Source organism: Rissa tridactyla, chromosome 1 (genome assembly GCF_028500815.1).
Source record: "Rissa tridactyla isolate bRisTri1 chromosome 1, bRisTri1.patW.cur.20221130, whole genome shotgun sequence".
Classification (NCBI taxonomy): domain Eukaryota; kingdom Metazoa; phylum Chordata; class Aves; order Charadriiformes; family Laridae; genus Rissa; species Rissa tridactyla.
In genome coordinates, this window is record NC_071466.1 from 82,423,734 (window position 1) to 82,449,382 (window position 25,649).

Consider the following 25,649-nt stretch of genomic DNA (forward strand, 5'->3'; position numbering starts at 1 on the left):
GGACTCTCACAAGATGCTACATCCTATGACTTCCACCTGGACACAGTTCATGTTCTGTGTAACCAAGCTGAGAGTAGAAAGGTCATTTATAATGAAGGAATTGTGTCTATTTATAGAATGCACTGAGAGATTTATTTACACATTGCTGATAGGCAGAAAAAGGAAGGTCTGTTTGGGGTTAGCAAGCAAATGAAGACAAAGTCCAAGTGAAAAATACCAGATTACTAGGCTTTTGTCCACTCTCATGCATACTCTGGTCTCTTGCTATTTATCTACCCTTTTAAAAGCCTTCACAGCATTATCTGCAAAAAGAGCATTTGAAACCTGCCCTTTGGCATTTTCCCTGGTCACCCCTGCTCCAGTGATCATCTTTGTCAAGTACAGAATTTAGATGTGTTTAGATGTGTTTAGATGCTGTGATATCAGAGTTTAAATGCATTAAAGACTGTTGTTAGACTCTGAGGCTAAGTCCCCACGTAATTAAAAGGGGACAGTACCTGGGTTTGGGCACGTAAGAGCAAGTCGCACAGCACAGTTTGTATAGAGAATGTTATCACCACGTAAGGTGTGTTATCAAAGAAGATGGACAACGAAAAATACTCCCTAATGTACCACAATCAGAAATGCAGCAGCCAGAATAAATATTACAAATGATGCTTCACTGAAATGATGGAACTTCATGAAGCCAAAAAAATCCCAGGTTAATGAAGTTGCAATGCACATACATATGACAAAATACAGCTATATAGTGTATATATATACATATATGCATATACTGCTGAACTCCCTTCCGCAACCAAAAAAGGGTGGCTTCATCCATACTGCCTTGTAGTAACAGTCACTGGCCCATGCTATCCCCCAAACTGTGCCCAAGCACTGCCTAGTTAGCCTGCTGACAATGAAGCAGTATGGACTGTCATGGGCCAGCGCCTCAACCTCTGGGCACTCACTCTGCTTTTTGGTTTCTTTGTAAAGTGGTAGTCTGAGATGTTGTAATACAATTTGACAAAGGACCCTAATGCAGGAACTGGAAAAAGAACAGGTATACAGATACCAGAGGGACAATGACCCAAGGCATGACTTGTGCTTGAATTTGACTATCAGCTGAAAAACCCATCCCCAGGGAAAGCTGGTTACCTGTTCACCTCCGCTTGTTAGGTTTTATGTTGTTTTCTGACTCTGCAACCGCATGAGCAGTTGCTATCGCCCTTTTTTTTGACTTACAATCTTGTTATCATCCAAAATAATGAAAACTATAAATCCTGAAGTGGGCTATGGATTACAGCCCTGTGTTGGGCTCATCTCATTTTTCTCTGTTTACAGGTCTAATAGGTCTCAAGATCTAAGCCAAGAATATTATTGTTAGCAAATCATGGGCTTTTTTCTCTTGGTCACTCGCAGACACAATTTGTTCCACAGTGAGCGCTCTCACCCTCAGAAAATTGCTCATAAAGCATATGTGATATTGTGAGAATACGTAAGAATTGAGCAAAGTTTCAATCAAGAACTTCATGGGCTTAGAAATACCAGCGTATCACATGAAATGCTATTCTTTCAGAAATTTCAGCTTTATAAAGAGCCCTAGATAAAGAACACAGAAGCTTTTTTTGGTCCTAAGGAACTGAAGAAGTCAACATATATTTGAGTGTTTATCTGAAAGGTTGAGAACTTCTAAGGGTTTTTCCAGCACTAATTATGGGATGACGAAGCTTTATTTGCAACACAGGAGAAACAAGACACACTTGGGAAAGGTGTTTAAAGTGCCTAAATCACACAGCAGACATCCAGCTGGAGATTTTTTAACATGTTATTTTTCATTCTGGGAAAATGGGTAATTTGTTGAAATCAAAGTGTTTTGTAGAAGAGCATGATTATGCTGAATCCATCAGAAGAAACATGGCAGGTTTCCAAAGTAAACCCTCCTGGTTCCCAGCCATGCCAGGATGTCTGTCTCTTGGGCTGCTACCCAACCTGTTTCTCCAGGTTCTCAGGACTTTCAGACTCCACAATAAACTGTCAGCAGTTTGCCAACCCTTGAATTACTGGATCAAAAAGTCCATCCACTTCTGCTACAGGAACTTCTTATCACTATTTCAGACTGTTTTGGTCTTTGTGATGGTTATTTTCAAAGACAAAAGAGTTTCAAACAGGAAGGAGCTGGAAGCCACCTGCAGCTAGTGGCTACAATATAATCACCTTCACTGAAACACGGTGGAACGAATCACACAACAGGAGGACTACACTCGATGGCTATAAACTGTTCAGAAGGGACAGGCAAGGAAGGAAGAGTGTGTGTGGGGGAGTGGGGGTTGCCCTCTATGTAAAAAAATGGAGTTGAAAAATAGTGATGAACACGTTAAGAGCTTATGGGCAAAAATGAGGGGCCAAGACAACAAAGGAAACCTCACGGTTGGTGTTTACTACAGGCTGCCCGACCAAAGGCAGCCTGTTGATGAAACCTTCTTACTTCAATCACAGGAAGCATTATGGTCCCAGGCTCTGATCCTGCTGGGGGACTTCAATCACTCAGACATCTGCTGGAAAAGCAGCACAGCAAGCTGTAAGCAGTCCAGGAGTCTCTTGGAGAGTATAGAGGATAATTTCTTAATCCAGGTGATATACAGCCCAACCAGAGGAGAAGCATCATGGGACCTGTTGCTCACCAACACGGATGAACTAATTAGAGATGCCAAGATTAGTGGCAGCCTGGGCCGCAGTGATCATGCCCTGGTGGAATTCAGAGTCTTGAGGGATATGGGCCAGGTGAAGAGTAGAGTCAGGACCTTGAATTTTAGGAGCACAAGCTTTCAATTGTTTAAGGAATTAGTGGATGGCATCCCCTGGGAAACTGCCCTCGGGGAAAAGGGAGCTGAACAGAGCTGGCAGCTCTTTAAGGACATTTTTCTTAGAGTGCATGAGCTCTTGATTCCCATGTCTAAGAAATCAGGCAAAGAAGGCATGACACTGGCAGGGCTCAATAAGGACCATCTGATCAAACTAAAGTGTAAGAAGAAAATGCATAGGTAGTGGAATCAGGGACATGTATCCTGCAAAGAACATAGGGACACCACATGGATGTGCAGGGATGGAATGAGGAAAGCTAATGCACAGCTGGAGCTGAATTTGGCAAAGGATACAATGAATAAAAAGGGTTTCTACAGGTACGTTGGCCAGAAAAGGAAGATTAAAGAAAATGTACCTTCCCCATAAATGAGACAGGAAAAGTGGTGACAACAAACATGGAGAAGGCTGAGGTACTCAAGTTTTTTTGCCTCAGTTTTCAGTGGTAATCTTTCTTCCCACATCTCTCAGGCCCCTCAACCTCAGAGCAGGGACCGGGAGAATGAAGGCCCTCCCACTGTAAAATAAGATCAGGTTCGAGACCACCTGAGGAACCTGAACATATGTAAGTTCATGGGACCCAACGAGATGCATCCCAGGGTCTTGAGGGAATTGGCTGATGTAGTTGCCAAGCCAATCTCAATCATATTTGAAAAGTCACAGCAGCCAGGCAAAGCTCCCAGTGCCTGGAAGAAAGGAAACACGATGCCCATTTTTAAATAGGGTAAAAATGAGGACCCTGGGAACTACTGACCAATCAGCCTCACCTCCGTGCCTAGTACTCCTGGAAGATATATCAAAACATATAGAAGATAGGGAGGCGATTAGGGACAGCCAACTTAGCTTCACCAAGGGCAAGTTGTGCCTGACTAACCTGGTGGCCTTCTATGAATTCTGTAAGGCCTTTGACATGGTACTCCACAACATTCTTACCTCTAAATTGGAGAGATATAGGTTTGATGGGTGGACAGTTAGATGGATAAGTAATTGGCTGTATGGCCACATCCAGTGGCCATACAGTCAATTGCTCAATGTCCAAGTGGAAACCAGTAATAAGTAGTGTCCCTCAAAGGTCCATACTGGCATCAATGCTACTTAGTACCTTCACCAGTGATATACACAGCGGGATTGAGTGCACGGTCAGCAAGTTTGCAGATGACACCAAGCTGAGTGGTGTGGTTGATTTGCTTGAGGGAAGGGATGCCATCCAGACGGACCTTGAGAGGCTTCAGGAATGGGCCCATGTGAACCTCCTGAAGTTCAACAAGGCCAACTGGAACAACTTGCACCTCGGTTGGGGCAATGCCCAATTATCAATACAGACTGAGGGATGAATGGATTGAGAACAGCCCTGTGGAGAAAGACTTGGGGGTACTGTTGGATGACAAATTGGACATGAGCAGGCAATGTGCACCTGCAGCCCAAAAAGCCCATTGTATCCTGTGCTGCATAAAAAGAAGCGTGGCCATCAGGTGGAAGGAAGTGATTCTCCCCACCTACTCCACTCTTGTGAGACCTCACCCGGAGCACTGGGGCCTCCAGCACGAAAAAGACATAGACCTGTTAGAGCAGGTCCAGAAGAGGGTTGTGAAAATGATCAGAAGGCTGGAAAATCTCTTCTCTGAAAGGCTGAGAGAGTTGGGGTTATTCAGCCGGGAGAAGAGAAGGCTCTGGGGGGACCTTATTATGGCTTTTCAATATAGAAAGGGGTCTTATAAGAATGATGGAAAGAGACTTTTTACCAAGGCCTGTGGTGACAGGAGAAGGGGCAAGTGTTTTAAACTGAGAGTAGATATAGATTGGACATAAGAATGAAATTATTTACAATAATGGTGGTGGGACACTGGAACAGAGAAGTTTTGGATGCCGCATCATTGGAAGTGCTCAAGGTCAGGCTGGACGAGGCTTTGAGCAATGTGGTCTAGTGAAAGATGTCCCTGCCCATTGCAGGGAGTGTGGACTAAATTCTTTAAAGGTGCCTTCAAACCCAAACCATTCTGTGATTCTATGATTCACTTGTTTTACTAAACGTGCCATAAACACTATATAGGATTAACTTTTGCTCTACATGCAGTACATGCCCTATAGATTTTCAACAGGCTGCTGTGCCAATGGCACCGAGGTCTACAGAGAGCTCTCTAGGAATAAGATATGCAAGTCCATAACTCCTGTCTTGTAATTAATATTCACCCTGAATTCTGGCAGTATTCTCACTGGATTCACAGTATTCTCACAAAGCTCTAGCTTTCAGAAAAGGGTTTTTTGAATTCTTTATCTTGACTGTAGAGATCACACTCTAAATACATTTATAGCTATCAACATTTCTTCCACCACTGGTGACTAAAATAATATTTCTTCAGCAAATATGGAAGCTGATTACATAGAAGAAGCTGAGTTGGTACAACTGTCAAATACCTAGGTCATTTTGGCAAATGCCCCTGAGAACATGTATGAGTCTGCTCTGCCTCTTTGCCGGAGGTTGCAACCCCTGTAACTAAACTGACAGAGCAGGATACGTGTCATAGATCAGCTGCTCCATTTCATAGCACAGCATCTTAACTTAAATTGTCGATGAACTATGCACACCCCAGGGCATCTATTTTTTATTTCAAATGGCTGAGGCAGAGGCACTTTGTTTCTTTACCAAACTGTGATGTTTGGTGGTTACCTCCAGGAAAGGAGTGGTAACAAACAGTGGGAGGTTGTAAAGGTTTAACTCACCTCAGTTCTTTACTCTGTGACTATGAGTCAGAAGATTTTACTTCTTTCAAATTTCTCAACCGTTGAAAAAAAAAAGCCCTGCTGGCATTGTAAGGTCCAGCACAATGAATGCTCTCAAAACTGAGACTAAAACACCCCGTTCTAAGGTAATCCTGCAGGTGCCCTGTGCAACTCAATGCAGGGTATCAAGGAAAAGAGATGTGGTGCACAGCCACAAAGGTGAAACAGGCTGTGCCTTAACAGCATACTGTGCCTGATACTGTTTGAACAAAATCCTGCCACAGAGGAATTTATTCAGTTTTGGTAGTCTCAGTGACTAAGTAGGGAACAGATATGCAATCTGTGCAACAGAAAGAATGAAGGCCGAGTAAATTCTGTAGAACAAATTTTCACTTGAAATTGTTAATTAAGCTTCAAGTACCACGGTAGGAAGACGGATGAAGTACTGCGGAAGAAGCCTGGTTTACTCCAGAAAGCTCTTCTTGTTACAGGGCAGGGACTCGCAAACGGAATTTGTGGGAACAATCCCTTGATAACTTTTGATGGTTCCTTTTGCATGGCAGGAGGCAGCGTTTGGGTAACTTCTGTGTATCACTGTAAAGTATCTTTGGTAATATTAATGGCACATGTTATTACAGAAGGGAACACCTCTTATACCACATTGGTCATAGTTGCATCATTCTCTGTCCTTAGTGCGAAAAAGTCTGTTACTTCCTTTGATAAATTATGGCACCCTGATCTATCTTGCATTTCTAGCTTCAATTGCTAACTTCTGTATACTCAGACAACATTTGGCAAGTGAAATAAGGTGTAAGGGAGGAAACTGAGGATTTGGTCACTGAAGCTTTTGTTAGACAAATACAGTAATCATTGGTTTTCTTATCACACAAAAGAAAAGTAGTATTTTAGAATACATTTACTAAATCCTTTGTTCTTTACGACTATCTGAAATGTTATGAAGGCTGGCAGAAGCTGCAGAAATTCAAGTGATAAAATTATCACAATATTTTAAGAAGAGCACGAGTACAAGTCTCCAGCTGGGTTCTGAACAAGCTTCAAATCCCACAGAGAGGGATGATATAAAAGATACAAAGAGACATTTGACCGATACGACAAAAGAGAATTGCTGTCTTTCTTTTTGGCTTGTCAAACTTACACGTATGAGGAACTATACATAGTGGTCTCTTAGTTTCTCTTGGTAACATTAAAGGAGAAAAGGCAAAAAACGTGTAATTCAAAATAAAGAAGCCTGACTTCTGAACTGTCAGACACAAGTTGAGGATCTGCTTGATGACTGTGTCAGACCATCAGGCTCTAAGCGTTAGCTAGGAAATTGTTCTCTACTGAGGTCTCTTAATCAGGAGCATGAAAGCTTTCAGATATTCTTTCTTTAGGCAACTGCTTTCCCGAGAGCTACCTGGCCACATCTTCCACTGATGTAATCACAGTAGCAGTTTGATGGTTTTCACTTGGCTTCCTTAACACAGATGCCAGTTCCTGCCTCTAGATATTCCAGTTTTAAAATCTGTGCTCAGATTTCTGCATCATTCTTCAATACAGGATTTATAACACTAAATCAAAAAGCCAGAACAGTAACGTAAATCTTCAATTTCTTATGGACAACAAAAAGTTCAAGATGAAGAAGAATGAATGTTTGGCAGTTGAAAAAAAGAGGGGATACAAAGAAAACATTTTTGGAAGCATAATTTACTCATTAATGATGTAAGCTGTTTTATTTGTTTCATTTCAATGTGCATACTTGGGGATACAATAGAGTTCAAACTGTTATTCTGGATCTTTCTTTTATTATCATGCTTGCAAACAACAAACCTGTATATTGCAGCTCTTTAAAACTTCCAGCTACAGGTTATTGCTGTGTAGGCAACCTGGTATGTGTTACACAAACATAATTGAAGACTTTGTCTCTGATTCCAAAAACAACTGGACTCAGGATATGGAGAAAACTACTTGTATTTCCCTTTACCTGTGCTTTTTTTTTTTTTTTTTTAAATTATTTGTCCTACAATTAGCACTTGTCTATATGATAGAAAATAATTAGAGAAAGAGAAGAAATCTGACTGAGGATCTGCGAGTCATTAGAGGTTTTAAATAACTTGATGCAATACATAGGCATGGTGTAAGGTTTGGATTTAGCAGGATTCTCATAGAAATATATGTAAGTTCGGGTGCGTCCTCCATGGTTCATCTATCCCTTAATCATGAGGGAACAATACTCACCCTCATCAAATACTTTGCTCCTACCTCTACATGTTCTCCAATCTGCTGCTGGGACTGATGACCTCAGATGCTCTCAATCCTGAAACCAAAGTTTTCTTTAGGCACTAAAGTAGCATAGGTAATGTTGAAAGTACTGTAGAAACAAATTGCTTTAGTGCAAGGCAGGAGAGTTTTCTGAGGAATAAACCAGCTGAAGCAGGAGTTAGAGGGTCAGACTAAGTAATCAGAATGGCATAATGGCCACTTTCAGAAGCAAAATATGTGAACTGTCACACCTATATACAAAACTTCGACATCCCACTGCATATACCAGGCACCTCCAAGAGACAGTTCGTCACATGTGGAAGTACCTTTAACTTCACTAGTCTGTCAGAAACTAAAATACAGATTTCCCTGCGTCTTAGCTCAAGCAGTATTTCACCTGCGCAGCAGTGAAAAGCAAAGGAGGACTGTGTGCTGGTACTCGGGTACTCAGCCCAAACCTGGTCCTGATTTAAGCCACTGAAACCTCCTATAAAGTGATGCAATTGAGCTGAGAGATTGAAGTCCAGCAAGAAACAAGGATTTCACTGCCACCACTGAAATCAGTGAAGACATCGGGCAACCCCAAACCCTGCAAGTATTTCCCATCCATAAAATAGGACTTGCCTTAGGATCAGCACTTCCAGTCCGGCCTCACCCTCCGTCAAACTTTTTTTGACGGTCTTTTTGCAGCTGAACCTGTGTCTGGGACTGTCGGTGCCACGAAACCGCTTCCCATTTTTAGGTGTTTGTTGTTTTTTTTTTTTTGCTGTGACCTTCACCTGCCTTTACCACCGCTGTGTCCCGCCGCCCAGCCCGAACCGGCCCCGCCATGTTTCCGACCCCTGAGGCCTCCATCCCCGCGATCCTCCGGCGCCGGGGCCGACAGCAGGAGCCCTCCCGGGGCCGGGGCCTCGCCTCACCTCAGCCCGTCCCCGCCTCGCCCCCGGCCGCCGCTAGAGGGTCCTCCGAGGGAGGGAGAGAGGCGGTGGAGCCCGGCGCGGCACACGCCGGGGCCCCTCCCGCCCCACAGGTGGTGGAGACGGTCGGGGCGGGGGGAACGGCCGGGAGCAAGCGCCTCCCTCGGCTGCCCCCTGATCTGCCCTCCATGTTGCCTGGCTTCCTCCCACCTCGCCGGCCGTGTTTGGAGGGGGCGACAGGGCGGGAAGAGCCGCCCCTCCTCTCTCCTCCGCTCCCCGGCCGGCGCGGCGCGGCCCCCCGCCGCCTGGCACCGCGAAGGCGGGGCGTCCCTGGCCGAGGACAGGCCGCAGCCCACGGCTGCCCGCTACCCCCTTCCCCCCCCCGCCCCTCCTTCTACGGGGCCGCAGCGGCGCGGCCGCCCTCCACCTGCTCGCCGCTTTTGTTTGTAGGGAAGGGGGGGTGAAGGAGGGGCGCGGCCGTCCCTGCGTGTGGTGACTCGGGGGTGCGGCCCCGGGGTGGCTCCGGGCTCACGGACCCCCTCGCCGCCGCCTTTGTCTGGCGGCCGGCCCGGGGCTGCTCTCCTCCTCCCCTCCTCCTCTTCCTCCTCCTTCTCCTCCTCGCCCGGGGCGATCGCGCTGTGGGGCTGCCTGCGTTTGGGGAGGGGCGAGCGGCTGCCCGCTGGGGAAGCCCGCGGTGGATGAGCGGGTTTCGCCTTCTTTTCGGGGCGAGAGGGAGGCGGGGGCGCGTCGCCCCGCAGCGCTCCTCCCGGCGTCCCGCGTTGCTCGGCGGCGTTTGCCCCGCCGCCAAGTTGCCACAAGTTGGTGCCGTCCCCCCGCCTCCCCTTCCCCGCTGCCACCGCCGGGTTCTGGCCTCGGCGTGAGACAATACCGCGGGCTGAGGAGGAGGAGGAGGAGGGAAGAGGAGGGGGCGGGCGGGAGCAGCCCTCGCTCGCCGCCGATGGGGCCGGGCTGGCCGGCGCGGCGGGGAGGGTAGGTGGCTCTACGGGCTGCTGCCGGCTGGCGCGCACCGGGGAGCGGCCGGCGAGAAGCAGGCGAGCCCCGGCTCCCCCAGCCCCGCGACGGGCTCCATGGAGGACGTGGGGCTGCGGAGCGGGCGGGAGCGGCTGGCCGGCAGCGACCCGCGGCTGGGCGCCGTGCTGGTGGAGCCGGGGCCGGTGGTGGTGATGTTGGAGCAGCGGGCAGCGGAGGGCTACAAGCTGGTGGAGGTGCTGCTGAGCGGCGGGGCCCCCTGGGGCTTCACCCTGAAGGGCGGACGAGAGCACGGGGAGCCCCTCATCATCACCAAGGTGAGAGGCGCCGGGGGAGGGGGGGGGTGGGGGCGGGGGTGGTCCGGCCGGCTCCATGTTGTCGTGCCCGCGGCGGTGACAGCGGGCCCGGCCCGGCCGGGCCGCCTGCCCGCAGCCCGGGGCGCACCGCGGGGCTGGGCGGCCCCAGCTCCCGGCGCAGGTGCCGGCTCCATGACCGGCGGCGTCGCCGACGAGGCCACAAGGCGGCCGTTAGCGCCCGGGGAGGGGGCGCCTGTGGGTGCCGGGACGCGTCCCAGAAGGTCCGGGGTGGGGCAACAGGTTGTTGGGCGCCCTCGGGCTGGCGGCTCCGACCTGCTGCTTCTGGTATTAAACGCATTAAAAAGGCGGCGCGGTGGTTGCGGGGGGGCGCTGGGGTCTGGCGGGGGGACCCCCCCTGCTGCCAGCGCAGGCCGGGACCCTCTGACGGGCCCTTCCCTCCCTCCGTCCCTGCGGGCTCCCGGCGCAGGAGGGCAGGAGGCTAAAGCTCCCGGCTTCTGAGGCTGAGGAGTTTTCTCCGGTGCTGTCCCACTTGCAAATTCAGAATAATTAGGGTAAGCTTTTGTATCTCTCTCCTCCTTTAAACAAAAGGTCTTGGCGGATAGTGACCAAATCCCTGCTCCCAAGACGGGGGGAGGGGGAGGCTCCTGGGTATATATGCATTTTCTGGTTGCCTTTTTTTTATTTTCACCCTCATTACTTTTTTTGTATGTTTTTGTATACTCACAGCTTTAACCTCAGCGTATTGGACATGAGTTAAATGTATCATGCTTTCTAGAAAATGTTTTTCATCTGGATGTGTTTTGACTTGAGAACCCCCATCCCCAATAGTTGCTGGATTTAGCTGTTAAGACAGCTTTCTTGTTGCACATTAAACACATTAAAATAGATCCATATGTCTTCAGGGAAAAAAAGTCCACATTAGCAAGGCACATTTTTCTCAAGATCAGTAGAAAAGATATATATGCTTTGTCTACAGGTCCTGTGGATTCTGCCTGTTCCCATTTTAGAAGTTCACAGAGGGTGTCAGAGGTCAACAAGTCCTGTTTTATCCACAGCAGAAATTCTTCTGATCTTATTTTTCAGTTGGTTTCATTGTGAGTTGCCCAGTTGGTTTCTTGCTCGCACCCTTGAAACGACTGCATTATGGACTTTCCAAGTTATGACTTTTGAAACCAGCTCTCTCTAGATCTCTTCCCTACTGCTGTTTTTCAAGGAACAACAGTCAGTGTCAGAAGATGTACATGCTGAAAAATGACTGCGCATCTGTTGGCCTCTTACCAGTGCCCTGAATTACAGAATATCAAACCTGGGAGTGTTTGAGGAAAGGAGAAAAGAGCTACTTACTATGTATGTCCTAGCTATCAAGTGCCAAATCAAATAATTCCACCTTTCTGGTAATGGCTAATAAGTGCTACATCTAAAGACTGATCGGTGGTACTTATTCATAATATTACCTAGGTATTAGGTAACAGGCTTAAGTATTTGTGGCATGAGGATGTGGCTGTGGTATGTGGAGAAAAGTGTCTGGGAATGGGAACCTTGTAAACTGGGTCTGTTGCAAAGGAATAATTAAGTGTAACCGCGGCATTGATACCTCCTGAAACTGTGCTGCTGTGTGGAAGAGAAATCTGGGTCCATCAGTGATGACCTAGATCCTTGGGTCTAGGTTTTGGAGTGTATTTTCCTTCTCAGCTGTTGGATGCAAGTTCAAAGCACTAGTTTTGAAACCAGGGAGTGGAGCTCATGTCCCCCATGTCCCCAGGACTCCAATTCTTTTGCTGCAAAATCTTCCTCTTGGCCCAACACCATACCCATCTTGGTGTTGGGGTTTGTTTTTTTTTCTGTACTGCTTCTAGTGGTGTAAAGCTTCTGGGAAGGATAATTTAGTACTGGCTAGTTAAAACAGTCCCACCTTGCAGTGGGAGATGTAAAGTTTGTCTCTTCTCAGCTGAAGTGAGCCCTGAACTCAAGTTACCCCCTTCCAGAGTGCATGTGGGGATCACCAGGCTGTCACGGTCAAGGGGACACCACCTCACCTGTGCTTCTTCTCTCCCTGTGCCATGAGCCGGTCCTTCACTAGTAGGCTGGTGGCTGGTCAGTGGGGGATCTAAGAAAACCCGCTGTACCGAATCCTTCGGGATACCTGTGGAAAAACACCTGGTTTTGTGGATTCAAACTATGCTTAAATGTGAGCTGGCTATGGAGCTCTGTCTCACTCTAGTCCAGGGCAGCTCTGGGGAAGTGAGGATGGATGACGCCAAGTGCTGCTTTTTAAGGAGAGGAATGTGACAAGGTGTGAATGGAGTCTCAGATAGCAGCTACTTAAGGAGCATTTCTAAAGTTCTGCCTGTCTCCTTGCTTACTGCTGTCTTGAAAGCAAGATCAGCCTTTGAAGAAACTTGCACCTTTATGTAAATGCTGGGAAGTCTGTGGTCTAAGTATTTCCTGCTTTCCTTAGCATATATGGGACAACTACCATAACTGTCCGAAAAACAGCACCAGAAAATACTATAATTGAAAAAATAGTGAGCAAGTGTATGTTGTTAATTTTGCATCTCTATGTAGTGCACCTCTTGGGTGTTAGTTTCTCTAGTTGTGTGGCTATTTCCTTTCTTCCTTGCTAAAAGGAAGGGAATTTTTTTTTATCACAGATGTCATAGGGGGAGTCTAGGGCAAGAAGAGCTGCAACCACTATTTGGGAATTTATTAGCTGGAAATCTAGTCAGTTAAAACAAGAGTGCCCTCTGATCCACCAGACGACTAGTAATCAGGGAGGGGAAAGGCATGCCAAAGAGGAGAAAGCATTTCCAGCCTCAGCAGGGGGATAAGTGTGTGCTCGGGCTGGAATGTCAGGAGGGAAAGCGCTTTCCCCAGGGAGAAGTCAAGCTGCTGATGCCTTGTAGTGGGCCCTGGTATTGCGGGGCGAGCAGGCTTCCCCATTTCATCATAGCGTTCCTTTCTGTAACTGAAATAAGAATTGGAGGAATAGTCCTGAACCAGGTAGGTAGAATATCAAGTTCACCTGCCAGGCGCAAGCCTTTTTATTTATTCCCCCACCCCCCACCTCGCCTTGCCCTTTTTGTTGCTGCACTAGGCACGGAGAAAAACGGTGCATGATACAGCTTGCTCAATCTTTTAAACATAGCTGGTCTTCTAAACCTTGCCCCACCCATATGCGAGTGGTGTTGATAGTATTTAAGAAAAGTCTTTGAGTGTTGTCGTTGTGTTGCTTACTATTGTTTTTATAATGTCCCTTTAAAAAAATGCTTCACATTTTTTTCTGATCTCTGCATGTGTGTATGATAACATTCCAAAAAATGGCCCAAAGGCAGCTTGTTCTTGCCTAATTTGACATCTTGAAAGAAAGGACTTGCTTTTTATAGGAACATGTCATTTCACCTTCTGTTGAAATACACAACTTCGAGGACTTTAATTAGAAGTCTTGCAAGCCTCAGTTCGTTTTTTCCTGTTTTTAAAGAAACAAACTCTGAAGAGGGAGATCTTACTGGAACTAATGAAAATAAAAAGTTGAGGTGCTCAAGTGTGAATCTTGTGAAAATCTCCCATAGCTGCATTATCTTGATTACTTTTACTTTAAAATGACTCTTATCTGAGATGCCCAACTTGTAGTGTCAGTTACAGCATTGATTGTGAGTGATGGATAGAAAATCATTTCACTTCCTGTGCTAACAATATTCTTAGGAACTCTGAAGTTGTTCTGCAGTCAGTGTTATCTTTAGTACAGTAATAAATATGAAAACATTCTAGTTCATGCATTTCAGGAAAGATTGATGTATCACTTAAATAAATTCCTCCTTAGTATCAGCTTTACAAGGGCCTACAGCCATACCTCCTCAAGCTATGATCTCATTGCAGGCTAATCAAGGCTGGGCTTGGCTGGTATTTCGGCAAGATTTCCAAGTGAAACCTGGACTGTTGCAAGAAGTTGTGTTGTTGATTTAGTAGATAGAGTTCTTGTCTCCTGAATCAGTGCTGAATTCCTGCCCCAGCTGGAGGTGCTGTCTTTCAACATGAAGCAGTATCAGACAGACTCCAAACCTTTGTTTATTTCTCTTTATTCCATTGCGCTTTCCTAACGTGCTCTTGTCTGTGGTTAGGTGTAAATTGTAATTTGTTTAACCTAACAATTATTCAAATTGTATAGAGGAAGGCTTCTCTATTAATTGGCTATAGGACTTCTCCGTGAGACTTGTATCAATTCATTGTTTCAGTAGTAAGCAAAGCGATTACTGTTTTCATTTAAGTAATTCTTCATCTTTTGGCCTTAAACATATAACTAAAAGCAATTACTTGCATTGCTATACTGCAACAATATTTAGGGGGGGGGGGAAAAAAGCTTTAATGGTGCTGTATACGAATGAATCAAAGGCATTTTCAAACATAAATACCAGTTGCCTCCCTCAAGGTAGGTGTTTGAGGTCAGCTGCATTGCTCATAGACATTAACAATTCTTAAACTTGGCTGTGAAGCTTAATGTCCAGAAACCCAGTGTTTCGTGATAATCCTGGGAAATTACTGATCACTTCAATGTAAATGCAATCATTTGTGTGAACAGCTGATTTATAAATTATTAGGAGCCATTGTACTGTGGCTGACGAGGACAGTTCTAATCTAGGTCTCTGACAGATGTAATTCACTTCCTTGAGTTCTAGAAAGATAATAACACGAAGGAGTATTCGTTCTATTTTGTTTTCTGTCCATGTTCTCTTGGTCATCAAAAACAACAAGCAAAATTACTGAGCTGTATGGGCCATAATTTGAACACGTACCTTAACCAGCAGTTTTAAAAGAATATATCAAATCATATTCTATATTTCTTTTGAAACCTTTATTCAACTTAACTTATAAGAGGGGTTTATTTGGGATTGATCGGTCTGAGTTGGACCTTTTCTTTGTGCCGTTAAATTTGACAGTTGAGACAATTTAGAAAATATTTATATATTAGAATGAATGTTTTAGGATTAAAATTGTATAGTGTAGCTGTTTGTCTCTTTTCCTTGTCAAATGTGTTAAAAGTTGGTGTTTTTTTCAGTGCTATAGAAATTGTTTTGAGCAGTGTTTACCTTTGTGTCTGGTTGCTGGATCCATGGTCTCAATTATTGTAAGAGAGGAATTGGTTTGCTTTGATGCAACAAGATATTATTTCTTTTTACTTTGGTAAGCTGATTGATGAAGGGAATGCTCTCAGTTTTAGCACTTTAATGGCTGTTGAATGAACTCTTTATTATGACTGTTTATTATGAACTCTTTATTATGACTTTATTATGACTGGCAGAATGGAGCCTGCCATGCTCATATGTGGTGTAAATGGTTTAGCGGTGGAAGTCTGAAGCTTAAGAGAGGGTTTTTGGTTGTTGTTTTTTTTTTTTTTTTTTTTTTTTTTTTGGCAAGAGTACTACCAGTTGAAATGCTATCAGTATTGGAATTTTAAAGCTCTCTTGGGTATTGCTACAGGTGATCCACAAACCGCGTAGGGAGTTGAAATGAGAGGATGGGTTAAAAGGCTTGTGACTCGGGAAGTTTCAAGTCAGTTGAGTTACATGCTTAGAAGTCAACAGTATGAGAGTGCGATTTAAGAAATGGGGTGTGTGCACTTGCAGTCCTGAAACTGCAGTTTTCCTTTGTGCATTGCACACTACGTTTCAGGACAAAAATCCTCCCAAGAAGGAATCAGAATATTGTGTTTAAAAACAGAACTAAGAAACTTTCTCACAAAAAGCAGACTTTTAACTTTTGGAAATACTGTTTGCTTCCAGATTGCTTGTTTTTTTTTCTCCTCCACATGTCCCTCTTCTAGCTACTTAGGTAAAAATTATCAAATCTATCATGATTTTTTAGTTTAAAACAAAATACAAACAAAAACGTTTGTGCTGTGGAGTCTGACAGAGGAATTGGTGTGTTTTGTGGGAATAGTAACTACAACAGGAGTTAGCGGGATTGCCTATTTGAATGTTTATTAATTTAGTCTGTTTACAGGATGACTTAAACTTCTTTTGTTTTTAGTGTCTGTTGCTACTTTTCAGTATGAATTTTGGATGCTACCATAAGTATTAGCATAAAAATAAAAGACCAGCAAGAGACCTCTAGTTATTGCTTGCTGTTGTCAGAGGATTGCTAGTAATGCCGTTTATTACCTAGTTATCCATCATGCTTGTGGTTTTGTTTTTTTTTTTTTTAAGAGGGGGGAAAAAACCACAATGTGGGCTTTATGGTGTTTATGCATACGCTACGTATGCTTTACTGAATGGACTGTATATATTTTTTCCTGTAGGATTTGATTCATTGTGTCTTCTGCTTAATGAATATTTAAAGTATGGGAGTGTGGAAAGAACAAGGTAAATAGGAAATGAAACCTGGTCATGAATAGATTAGAGAAAACACCTGTTTAGTAGTAACCAAGCCAATATTATATCACGTATATCAGCTTTTTTTTTTTTCCTTGAGGAAAACTATTTGTGTTTAGACTCCTCATGAGTTTGTAATCTATATAGAGAATACCTAATACGTATATGGATCTAGTTCTGTGAGTCGCTTTATTACGGAAGTTTGAGACAGGTTCCAGCCATTAAGCAGATTTTTTTACTTGCTATATGTTAAAGTGATACAGTGCATGAAGAGTTTCCCGGAAAAGTAAAGTAAAAATTGTCACAGTTATGTTGAGACTTCATCCATTTAGTCTATGTAAACTTGCTTTTTATTGTTTGTGTTTTGAGCCTGTTTCATATAAGGTCAATTGAAGGTTTTTCATTATATATATATATATATATATATATATATATGAAAAATATTGATGTCTCCTTGTAAAACTTATGAAAGTCTTTCTAGGGTTTTGTTTGTGTGTGTTTTGGGGGATTTTTTTTGGCTTATCCTTAAGATAAGAAACAAATTTGGAAGCTTTCTAATTCCACATGGCATGATATTTTCAGTTTCTTAAAGATTATGCAGTAGGTATGCTGTACTGTCCACACATACACACACCCCCCACACCCACCCCCGGTAGTGTCACCACTCTGGTGGTGGATTTTTAGTAATTCTAATTTTTTTACTTCTTGTAACTTCACAGGTAGGGTCAAATCAGAGCAAGACAGAATTAAGGTTTATAGAATGGGTCACTGAATGCTTTTGTTTAAATATGTGCATTCAGTGATAGGAAATATCTACAAAGTTTTGAAGTGTAACCAGTTATTAAATTCAACTTAATGTACTTGTAGAATGTGTTTGTATCCCTTATGTTTGCTTTGCCAGGCAGCAGACTTTTGGTGGTGTTCACCCAGACATAAGGTAGATGTTTAATAGAAGTAGATATTTTTGGGAAGTGATTTGTAGTATTTAAATCAGACACGACTTAAGTGCTTGGAATTGCTTTCTGAAGGTACAAACCATTTGCTGTCAGCTGTGTGAGAAGTTGAGGAAACCTGGGCTTCCTCGATACATAGCTAGATGCCAACGTAGGTAGCTGTAGTAAGGTTAAATACACTTGAGCACGATAATTATTGTCTGCATATTTGCAATGTGTGTGGCTATACCCAAAACTATTGGAAAAGTCTTTATTTCTCTGATTGTGCTTTGTTTCTGAACGTCACAAGATCGTAGTTTTTCAGTTTGATTTATCAAGCTAATCAGAAGAGAGTCGTAACCTACCAAGGATGACAATGTTTATGAAGTTGAGAGAGCTTCTTTCCCCTCCCTGTAAGTTAATAGAGTATTAGTATTCAGTCTGTAATTAATTAGGAGCATTCTTGGTAAGCGCAGATCAGACCACAAAGATACGAGAATGGCTTCCACAACATAACAAGCTACTGGGGGATCCCTTCAGTGGCCTTTGCATGTACTTGAGGGACATTGTGTAGTGCTAACTCCTCAAGGCAGAAGACGACTGTGGTAAATGCTGGAAATGCAGCAAATTGTTGCTTTGAGAAAGTAAATAGCTTTTGTCAGGTACAGAATTCTTGGGTTGGCTCTTAAAGTAGAAACAGACAGAGCAGTGTTTGACATTAGAAGAGTGGTGGTTATTTCAAAGTTCTTGTGAACCCCAATGAAATGGCAAAATCAACTGAAAACTTTAAACTGTTTAGGCAAAGGTATAGTAGCACTGGCACAGAGGGGAAGGCTTCCTCTCCTGTGTCCCTATACTTCTCCTCCCTTATAGAAAGGAAGCCTTTTCCTCTGTCACCTGCCCTGCTCTCTCCCCCTTTAAATCTCTCTCTCCATTTCTAAGTTCTTAGATTCTTTGAAATAGTTAAATTCTTCTACTTATTTACCCACATCCATCAACTCCAATCTATGGGTTAGGAAGTACGTTGTCATGTTTCTTAGATAGAGTTTCTAAAGAATTGCACTTAGTAAAGAGGTTTTTGAAGGATGTAGCGTGGCCTGTCGTTCAAGGGTGGTACAAAGGGCAAGAAAATAGTCTCAGTGACTTACAGTTGGAAACAGGGAATATATAGGGAACTCTACTGTGGTGCTTGAAAGGCTGTATCCTTTTGGATAGTTAGTAACAGTGCAATTTCATCTGTTCTTGCAGTCATTTTTCTATCTGACCTTTTAGAAAGAAGATGGATCACGATTAAGGGCCCTATTGTTATTGGGGGTGTAGGTGGCCTTATTAGATACTTTCTTTGCTCCGTGCACTTAGCTGTTCTGTTACTCATGTTTCTGAGATCTAGACTCTTTCTGTAATCACAGTAGTCTAGTCCTTTGCTGTGTGTTTGTGTCATCTACGACAACAAGGTGTTGAATGTTGTGGTAGTAGCAGAGGGGCAGTTATCTCTGAGCAGTGTGGCATAGATTGTAAGAATGCTTTTGCTGATGTGTGAAGCTGAATTCAGTTTGATTTTGCTGAAAGTGTATCGTAACCTGATGAAACTAATTCAGAGCTTTTTTTACTGGAAACGCATTAACTTTATTCTAGGTTGTGCTTTTTCTTTTAAATGGAAGAAGATCCAAATGTTAGTGGAACTTACTTGAAAAAAAATCCAGAACCTTTTAACATGTCCAGACAGTTAAATTTCAGAGTAACAAGTTGTTCATCCTCAGTCTTTCTATAATATTCTCTCTGTAATGGACTTGCAGTCATGTCTGAATAGCTGAAGTAGGGAGAGATCTGTCAATGGGGAATATGAGAATACATTAAATTTGTTAAAAAGTGAAGCACACATACCTGCTGCTGTACTCAAAATTGCGGCTTCAGTACTTTTCCTCTTCAGTAAAATAGATGATTGTTTTCAAAATCCCTTCACAAAGCTATAACAACAGATTATTTTGGATTTTTTCAGTCTCTTGAGATAAGACATACTTTGTTACACACTTGCTTTGAAAGCTTCCAACATAAACCATGAAACAAAGCAGTATCTCGTTGTTTCCCAAATACATATAAACTATTCAGCATTCTTTAGGAAATAAACCTCTGATTTGGTTCAGTGAATACTGTAAAAAGTTACTGTTGGGGAGTAACAATACTTTATTTGGAAGCTGTGTATTTTTCAGTAAAATACTATAATCTTTTAGGATAGTATCATAGAAACATGATTTCACGGTAAAGGAAGCGAAACACTTCCTACACAGTATCAGTTAGTCATCACCATGTTAATTTGCTTAAACAAATTAGATGCAAAAATGAGTTTGTGGGTGTCTAGCTGGACGATATCTGATATAACAAATTCTCCAACTTCTGATGAGTATTTGGATTCTGGATAATGAAATCATTACGGTATTGTAAATTGCTTTTTCCTCTACAAATACATATTTTGTTGATCCAGAAGAGAGAAGAACATTAGATTTTCATTAGAGACATTAGCAGTTGTCTCTCTTTTCTTTTTCTTTTTTTTTTTTTTTTAAATGGAAACATATCCTTTTGACATAAGGTAGTATTTTGTTGGGTGTTTATATGTGGAAAGAATTTTAAGATGATTAACAGGGAAAACTTGAAGCTTTATGTATCTGTTAAATATAATGTTTAGAATAGTTAAGTCAACACTTAAGAGAAATGTCGACTTTCAAAATCAGCCTTTATAAACAATTTTTAATCTGTTTCTTACATGACTATTTTGGTAAAGTGCCTTTATTTCTAAATATAAAGGCTTCTGTAAAATTAAAAAGTAGTGTCTTGTTCTGAGGCTGGAAGATGTTATATAAATACTGGATTCTCTTAAATGCAGCTCTAATGCCATAGTGTTATTTCTACTTTCCAGGAAAAAAATGGTAGGGCAGAAATTTAAAGGTATAAAGTAAACTTTTTTCCCCTTTTGACTATGCATTCTTAGTATGTTCAAGACCTTTAGTAATTCCTATCCTTTTTTCTTTCTCTTGTTTTGTAAAAGGTAAAACCCAACAATTTGCTCCCCTGCTTCCAGAACTTGAACTACAGTGATTTATTACCAAAATAAATTTTATTTCTACAGTCTTTACCTTCTGGGAACTTGATGTTTTTCCTGACTGCTTGGGGGAGATCGCTGTTGAGAGGAGCGAGGAGGGCTGTGCCTTTCCTGACACCTTGGAGTCCTGAGGAGTTTCTTTGATTGCTCAATCTGATGTTAGGGAGGGGTGTAAGGCAAGTCTTTTGTTGCTCAACTGAATTTCTTCTGGCTGATTAAGGAAATCGTCATCTTAAAAAATATCGTACCTGTGACCTGTTATGTCAAAGGTGTAGGTGATTAAAAAGTGGGGGTGGAGAGGCATCTGGCGCTTTGGTAATGGTTTGGTTTCACGAAGCCACTGATGAGTCCGAGTTTGCAAAGCTTCAACGCAGAACCCTGTGAGGAGCAAGGAACTGGAAATGTTAGTGCATTGGAAATTGGAAGATTTTGCCACAGGTTGCTTGTGCACCTGTGTGGAGTTGTATGGCATCTTTGCCCCAGTCTCTGGTGTTGAATAAGAGTGACAATATTTGCTCGTTGCAAACTGAAGTGCTAGAAGTATTATGATGACAAAGACTTTATAGTCTTTCTAGTAAAATCCAGAACCCAAATATATAAAGTTGTCTTAAAAGGCTATAGTTGTGCAATTCTGTCAGAAGTAAATCCTTCTCACAACAGAAAACAATGCTTTGTGTTTGTGTATCTCCAGCGTTCATCATAAATAATATACTGAAATATACAATTAGATTTCTTTTCACGAAATTAAACCCTACTGCCTACCCAAAATGCACAGATGCTCTCAGTGCCTCAGAAAAGTAGAAGAGATGAATGGAGTAAGACAAGCTGTCAGAACCTGAGTGGGAGGAGAAAAACTGTAACGTGGACTTCTTATGTGAAAGGTCAACCGGACATTTAAATCTGTGAGATTTGAAACATTTGTTAGCACTAAAGCTTCATAAGGAAATACATTTTGTAGCCAAAACGCATGTCTTTGCTGACCGCTTGAATTTCCTTCATTTTCTGATGACTGACCTATTTGCATCTCCTTGACAGATATATACTGTCAGTGGCTACAAGACTGATGGTGAGTTTATGGTTCATCATCATTGTCTGAGGGTGGTAATGTAGGATACAAGTTTCAGCAGAATGAGGGAGCGTGTACATGTTTCCTTCTAACTGCAGACAAACTTAAAAATTTAATTTCTTCATCTGCACATCACCAGCACTAATTGGAGGCTACTGTTTGTTCCATCGTATCAATGATTGGTGTAATCACTCCACATTTCAACCTAAAGGTGTTCGGCTGGCATAGACTTTCCATCCTAAATCCAGTGCTGCAAACAGTAGGTCTTTAGCAATCTAGTTTATTTTGCTGAAAGCTGACTGGGGAAACATTGCATGAGCAATTTAATTAGCTGATTAGAGGGAGTGGAGATGAGCAGCAGGGAGTGGCAACATCGTGGTATACAGTCACACGCCCTGCAGTGACTTACAGGCTGCAGTCCAGCTGACTTGCAGTGAAAATTAATTTGAAGTTTGGAAGTAATTTTAGAAAATAGGAGATAAGCATTTACGACTTCCTAGTTTCCATTAATGAGATGTCTGAATCCAGACCCGTACTGTCTTCATCCTGTAGTTTAAAAAAAAAAAAAAAGCACCTAGCCGTCTTCTAAGGACAAAATGGTCACTAACTGTTATTAAATTCCAAGTAAAAAGAAAATGTTTTTTCCTTGTTTTACCAAAACAAATACCAAAAAATACTTCATGTATGAAAATCTAGGACTTCACTAAATCAACACTAAATATTCACTAAATCAACATTAAATAAAGTTATGACACATTAATAACTAGGTCTGCGTCTGTTGTGGGTGCCTTTGTCTAAAGGCTTGGAATTTTCTGGGCTATTTGATTGATGCTGGCTGCAGTTTGTTACGGCCAGGTTTTCTTCTCTTTGAGTTAGAGAGAAGTTTCTGAGGACTTTCTTGTGCAGCTTGTTTTGATACAAAATAAAAAATTCGTTCTATACCTTTTAATGCCATATTGCTAGGGATTGTTACTTTTTAAAAACGTTTTTGAACTTTGGACTGAAAAGCTTTCTTTCAGATTTTTGATTTGTTTAACTTTTTTTTGGTAGCAGTTCCAGTGCTAATTTAACTATTTCTTGGTCACTGGAAAGCTGCATCTAGATCTAGACTGTTACAAAATATTTCAAGGAAAATTCTTCATGGATGTAGAATCATAGAATCACAGAATTGTCTAGGTTGGAAGGGATCTTTCAGATCATCAAGTCCAACCATCAACCTAACACTGACAAAAACCGTCACTAAACTGGGTCGCTGAGCACTACGTCTACCCACCTTTTATATACCTCCAGGCATGACAATATAGAATCATAGAATTGTCTAGGTTGGAAGGGACCTTTCAGATCATCGAGTACATATGTTTGACTCTAACAAGACTGGCTTCCACCTTCTGAAACACAGTTGCAGTCAGTGCCCTGAAAATCAGCTCCCCTCCACCCCCAAAACCAATCAGTCTTTATGCACTAGACAGTAATTCTCGTTTGTGGTAAATTGATGAGAGAAAGGAGAAAGCACGCTATTTGGCCATGAAATTTGGTATGTTATCCTGTATGCTTGTGAGGAGTGGGGGCTAGGGTTTTATATATAACACTTAATTACAGAACTCTTAAATCATTCTAGAGTGATTTGCTCTGTAATTTTTATATTCTTGTAATATGTTTTGTGTTTAGTTGCTTTTACTTGTTTTGGTTTTTTTGTTGTTTTGTTTTTTTAGAGAAGACAAAACAAATGTGGTATTCTAGTGGCTTCTGTGTAATTTTATCAACTGAACTGCAATTTTCCAAACTAACAGGAGCAATGATAGGTGGTTGTTTCCTGTGGGTGTCAAGACTAGAAGGGGACTGGGATTCATTGCCCATCAGGTTTAGGTTTTTCTGCTGCCAAAGGTATGTTGGATTCAAGAACTCAATCTCCAGCTTCTGGACAGAGTGTGTTGTAGTTGCCTCTTCTTTCCAGTACTTGATCCCAGCCTTTTCTGAATTTCCTTTAACCTGTTCCAGTTTTACCCCTTTCTTACCTAGAAGTCTTTATCTTTTATCTTTCTCCTCACTTGAGTGGTTCTGGACTCAGTTCAACAGACAAAATCTTCTTTCTTTACCAGTTTCTCTGACTCTGCTATTTCTGTCCCTAGCTCCAAATATTGTTTTGCCTTTTTCAGCCATATGTAGTTTGCCTTACATGGCCTCTTTCCTTTTTCGTTGGCACCTTTCTGCTTAAAGCTCTAAGCCTCCAAAATATTAAGCATGGAGGATCTCCTCACAGGCCTTGCAGTTGTTTGATGCTTCTAGTGGCTGGGCACTGTCAAGGGTGTTTAACTTGAGCCCTATAAGGCATATATGCACATAGACAGCCATGTGCACATCCTGTCAGATATACTTCTTTTACTGAAGCAGGGGTCACTAGAGTGTTTCAAATTAAGTTGCCAATTTCGCTTTTTAATGTAAGCATGTATTTCTTCATTTGTTTCTTGGAACTGGATGAACCACTTCAGTTTAACTTTAGGAAAATTGAAGGTTTGAGGCTGACACGCACGATGGAAAGTTTCTGCCTTACTAATTAAAGTATGGCAAATTCATCAACTGCTGAAAGAAAATATGATCTCACGATGGGAAGCATCGAACAACTTTGATTAGTGAACTGACAAATGCCACCTGTGGTTAGTTACCAAAATGGATCTTGGGGCGAAACTTAGGATGATTTTTGTCAAAACCCTGGGTTAGATGGTACTTTATCAGAAAGGTGTAATATAGCAATGGGAGCAACAAAAAGATGTGTGCAATTGTTTGTATTGAAATTTATGGTACAATGAAGATGTCAAGAACTTGGAGGAAGAACAGTGATTTTTTTTTTTGTAGTTGTATTTGAAATTTATCAGTCTGCTTTTTTAATTCAAAGCCAGAGTACATATGACTGACAGGAAAAGAATCCTGAATATTGGTATGCCACAGAGCACATCGTTTTTCTCTACCTCTGTGACTCATGCAGCTAAGATTTCTCATGCAGCTTTAGTTTTGAAGAGAAGAGTGTCTAGCGAGGTTAGTGAATGTTTTGTAGTGTTTGATGATAGTTGTCCAGGTGGTGATTAAATTGTAGCAGAAGAATGTGTCTCTCTTTTGAGATATTCTGAGAGTTATTTCCCTTTCTGATTAGGCTGTGAGTTGAGGCAGAAGAATGATGATGTAGTTGCACATTTTAAAAAGCAGAACTAACTTTAATGTACACTGACAGAAAAGGAATTTTCCATTCTTGAGCACGTATTATTTAAAGCTTGCAGTTTTGGAAGGAAAGCAGGAACACCTTATGACCGCCAGCTCATTCCAGTGTTTTGTTTTTGAGATGTTTTGGTTTTTTTTTTTTTTGTTTTGTTTTTTTTTTTTTTTTTAAAAAGTGACAGTTTCAAATGCATTTTGTTCTTATCTGATTTACGTTCACAGATCCTTTTCCTGAACTGACCAAAATTCTGATGGTGGATGCCGGTTTCTTCAAGGGTTTCAAGGTTATATAATTAAAATTAAATCTCAAAGTTCATAAGCTTAAGTTACTGAATGTTGGATCTCAATCTCAAAGCATTTGCAAACCCTTGCCCCCCATAAGCTGTCCCTCTCGTAGAGCACTTCTCGTCGTAATGCGGTGCAGGTTGTGCATGTGGGATGGGGACCCTCTTAGAAGGCAAGAAGAGCTTAAGATTTTTTTAATAGGTAACCATGTGAAGTTTTAGATGCAGTGCCATCACAAAAAAGGGAAAGCATGCTTTTGGGTGTTACAAACAAGGGTGCAGTCACCATAGATAGATGGTTTTATTTTTTAAACTAGTGCATTCACAGTTGACACAGGCTTCCAGTTTATTAAGAGGATGCTGAAAATTGAGTAAGGTGCTGGAAAACAGCATAACAATTACTTAAACTGACAAATTGTATTTTACTCAAGGAAATCGGAACATACCAAAAGTCAATAGTTTTTTAATCTAACAGATGTGAAGACTTGCCATCTTTGAAACAACAGTTTCTAGCCTTAAGAGCAAAGTTCCAAGGCATATTGTTTAATGTGTTCTGTTGCTTGGTGGTGGTTTGTTTTGGTTTTTTTTAAAGATACTTTTTAAATTTAAAACAAGTTGTTGGGATCAGTATCAACATACCTGGAGGA

At 42.2% G+C, this 25,649-nt stretch overlaps 1 protein-coding gene across 2 annotated transcripts in view; it reads left to right on the plus strand.

Moving 5' to 3' along the window:
- Positions 1-9,400: 9,400 nt before the first annotated feature.
- Positions 9,401-25,649, plus strand: part of SHROOM2 (shroom family member 2) — a 130,558-nt gene continuing 114,309 nt past the window's right edge. Inside the window, exon 1 of one of the 2 annotated variants that reach the window (XM_054205545.1) lies at positions 9,401-10,048. In XM_054205545.1, the coding sequence (XP_054061520.1) occupies positions 9,830-10,048 (219 nt within the window). In that variant the 5' untranslated portion in view covers positions 9,401-9,829. The remainder of the gene's footprint in view (positions 10,049-25,649) is intronic. The other variant, XM_054205535.1, reaches the window with a different exon arrangement.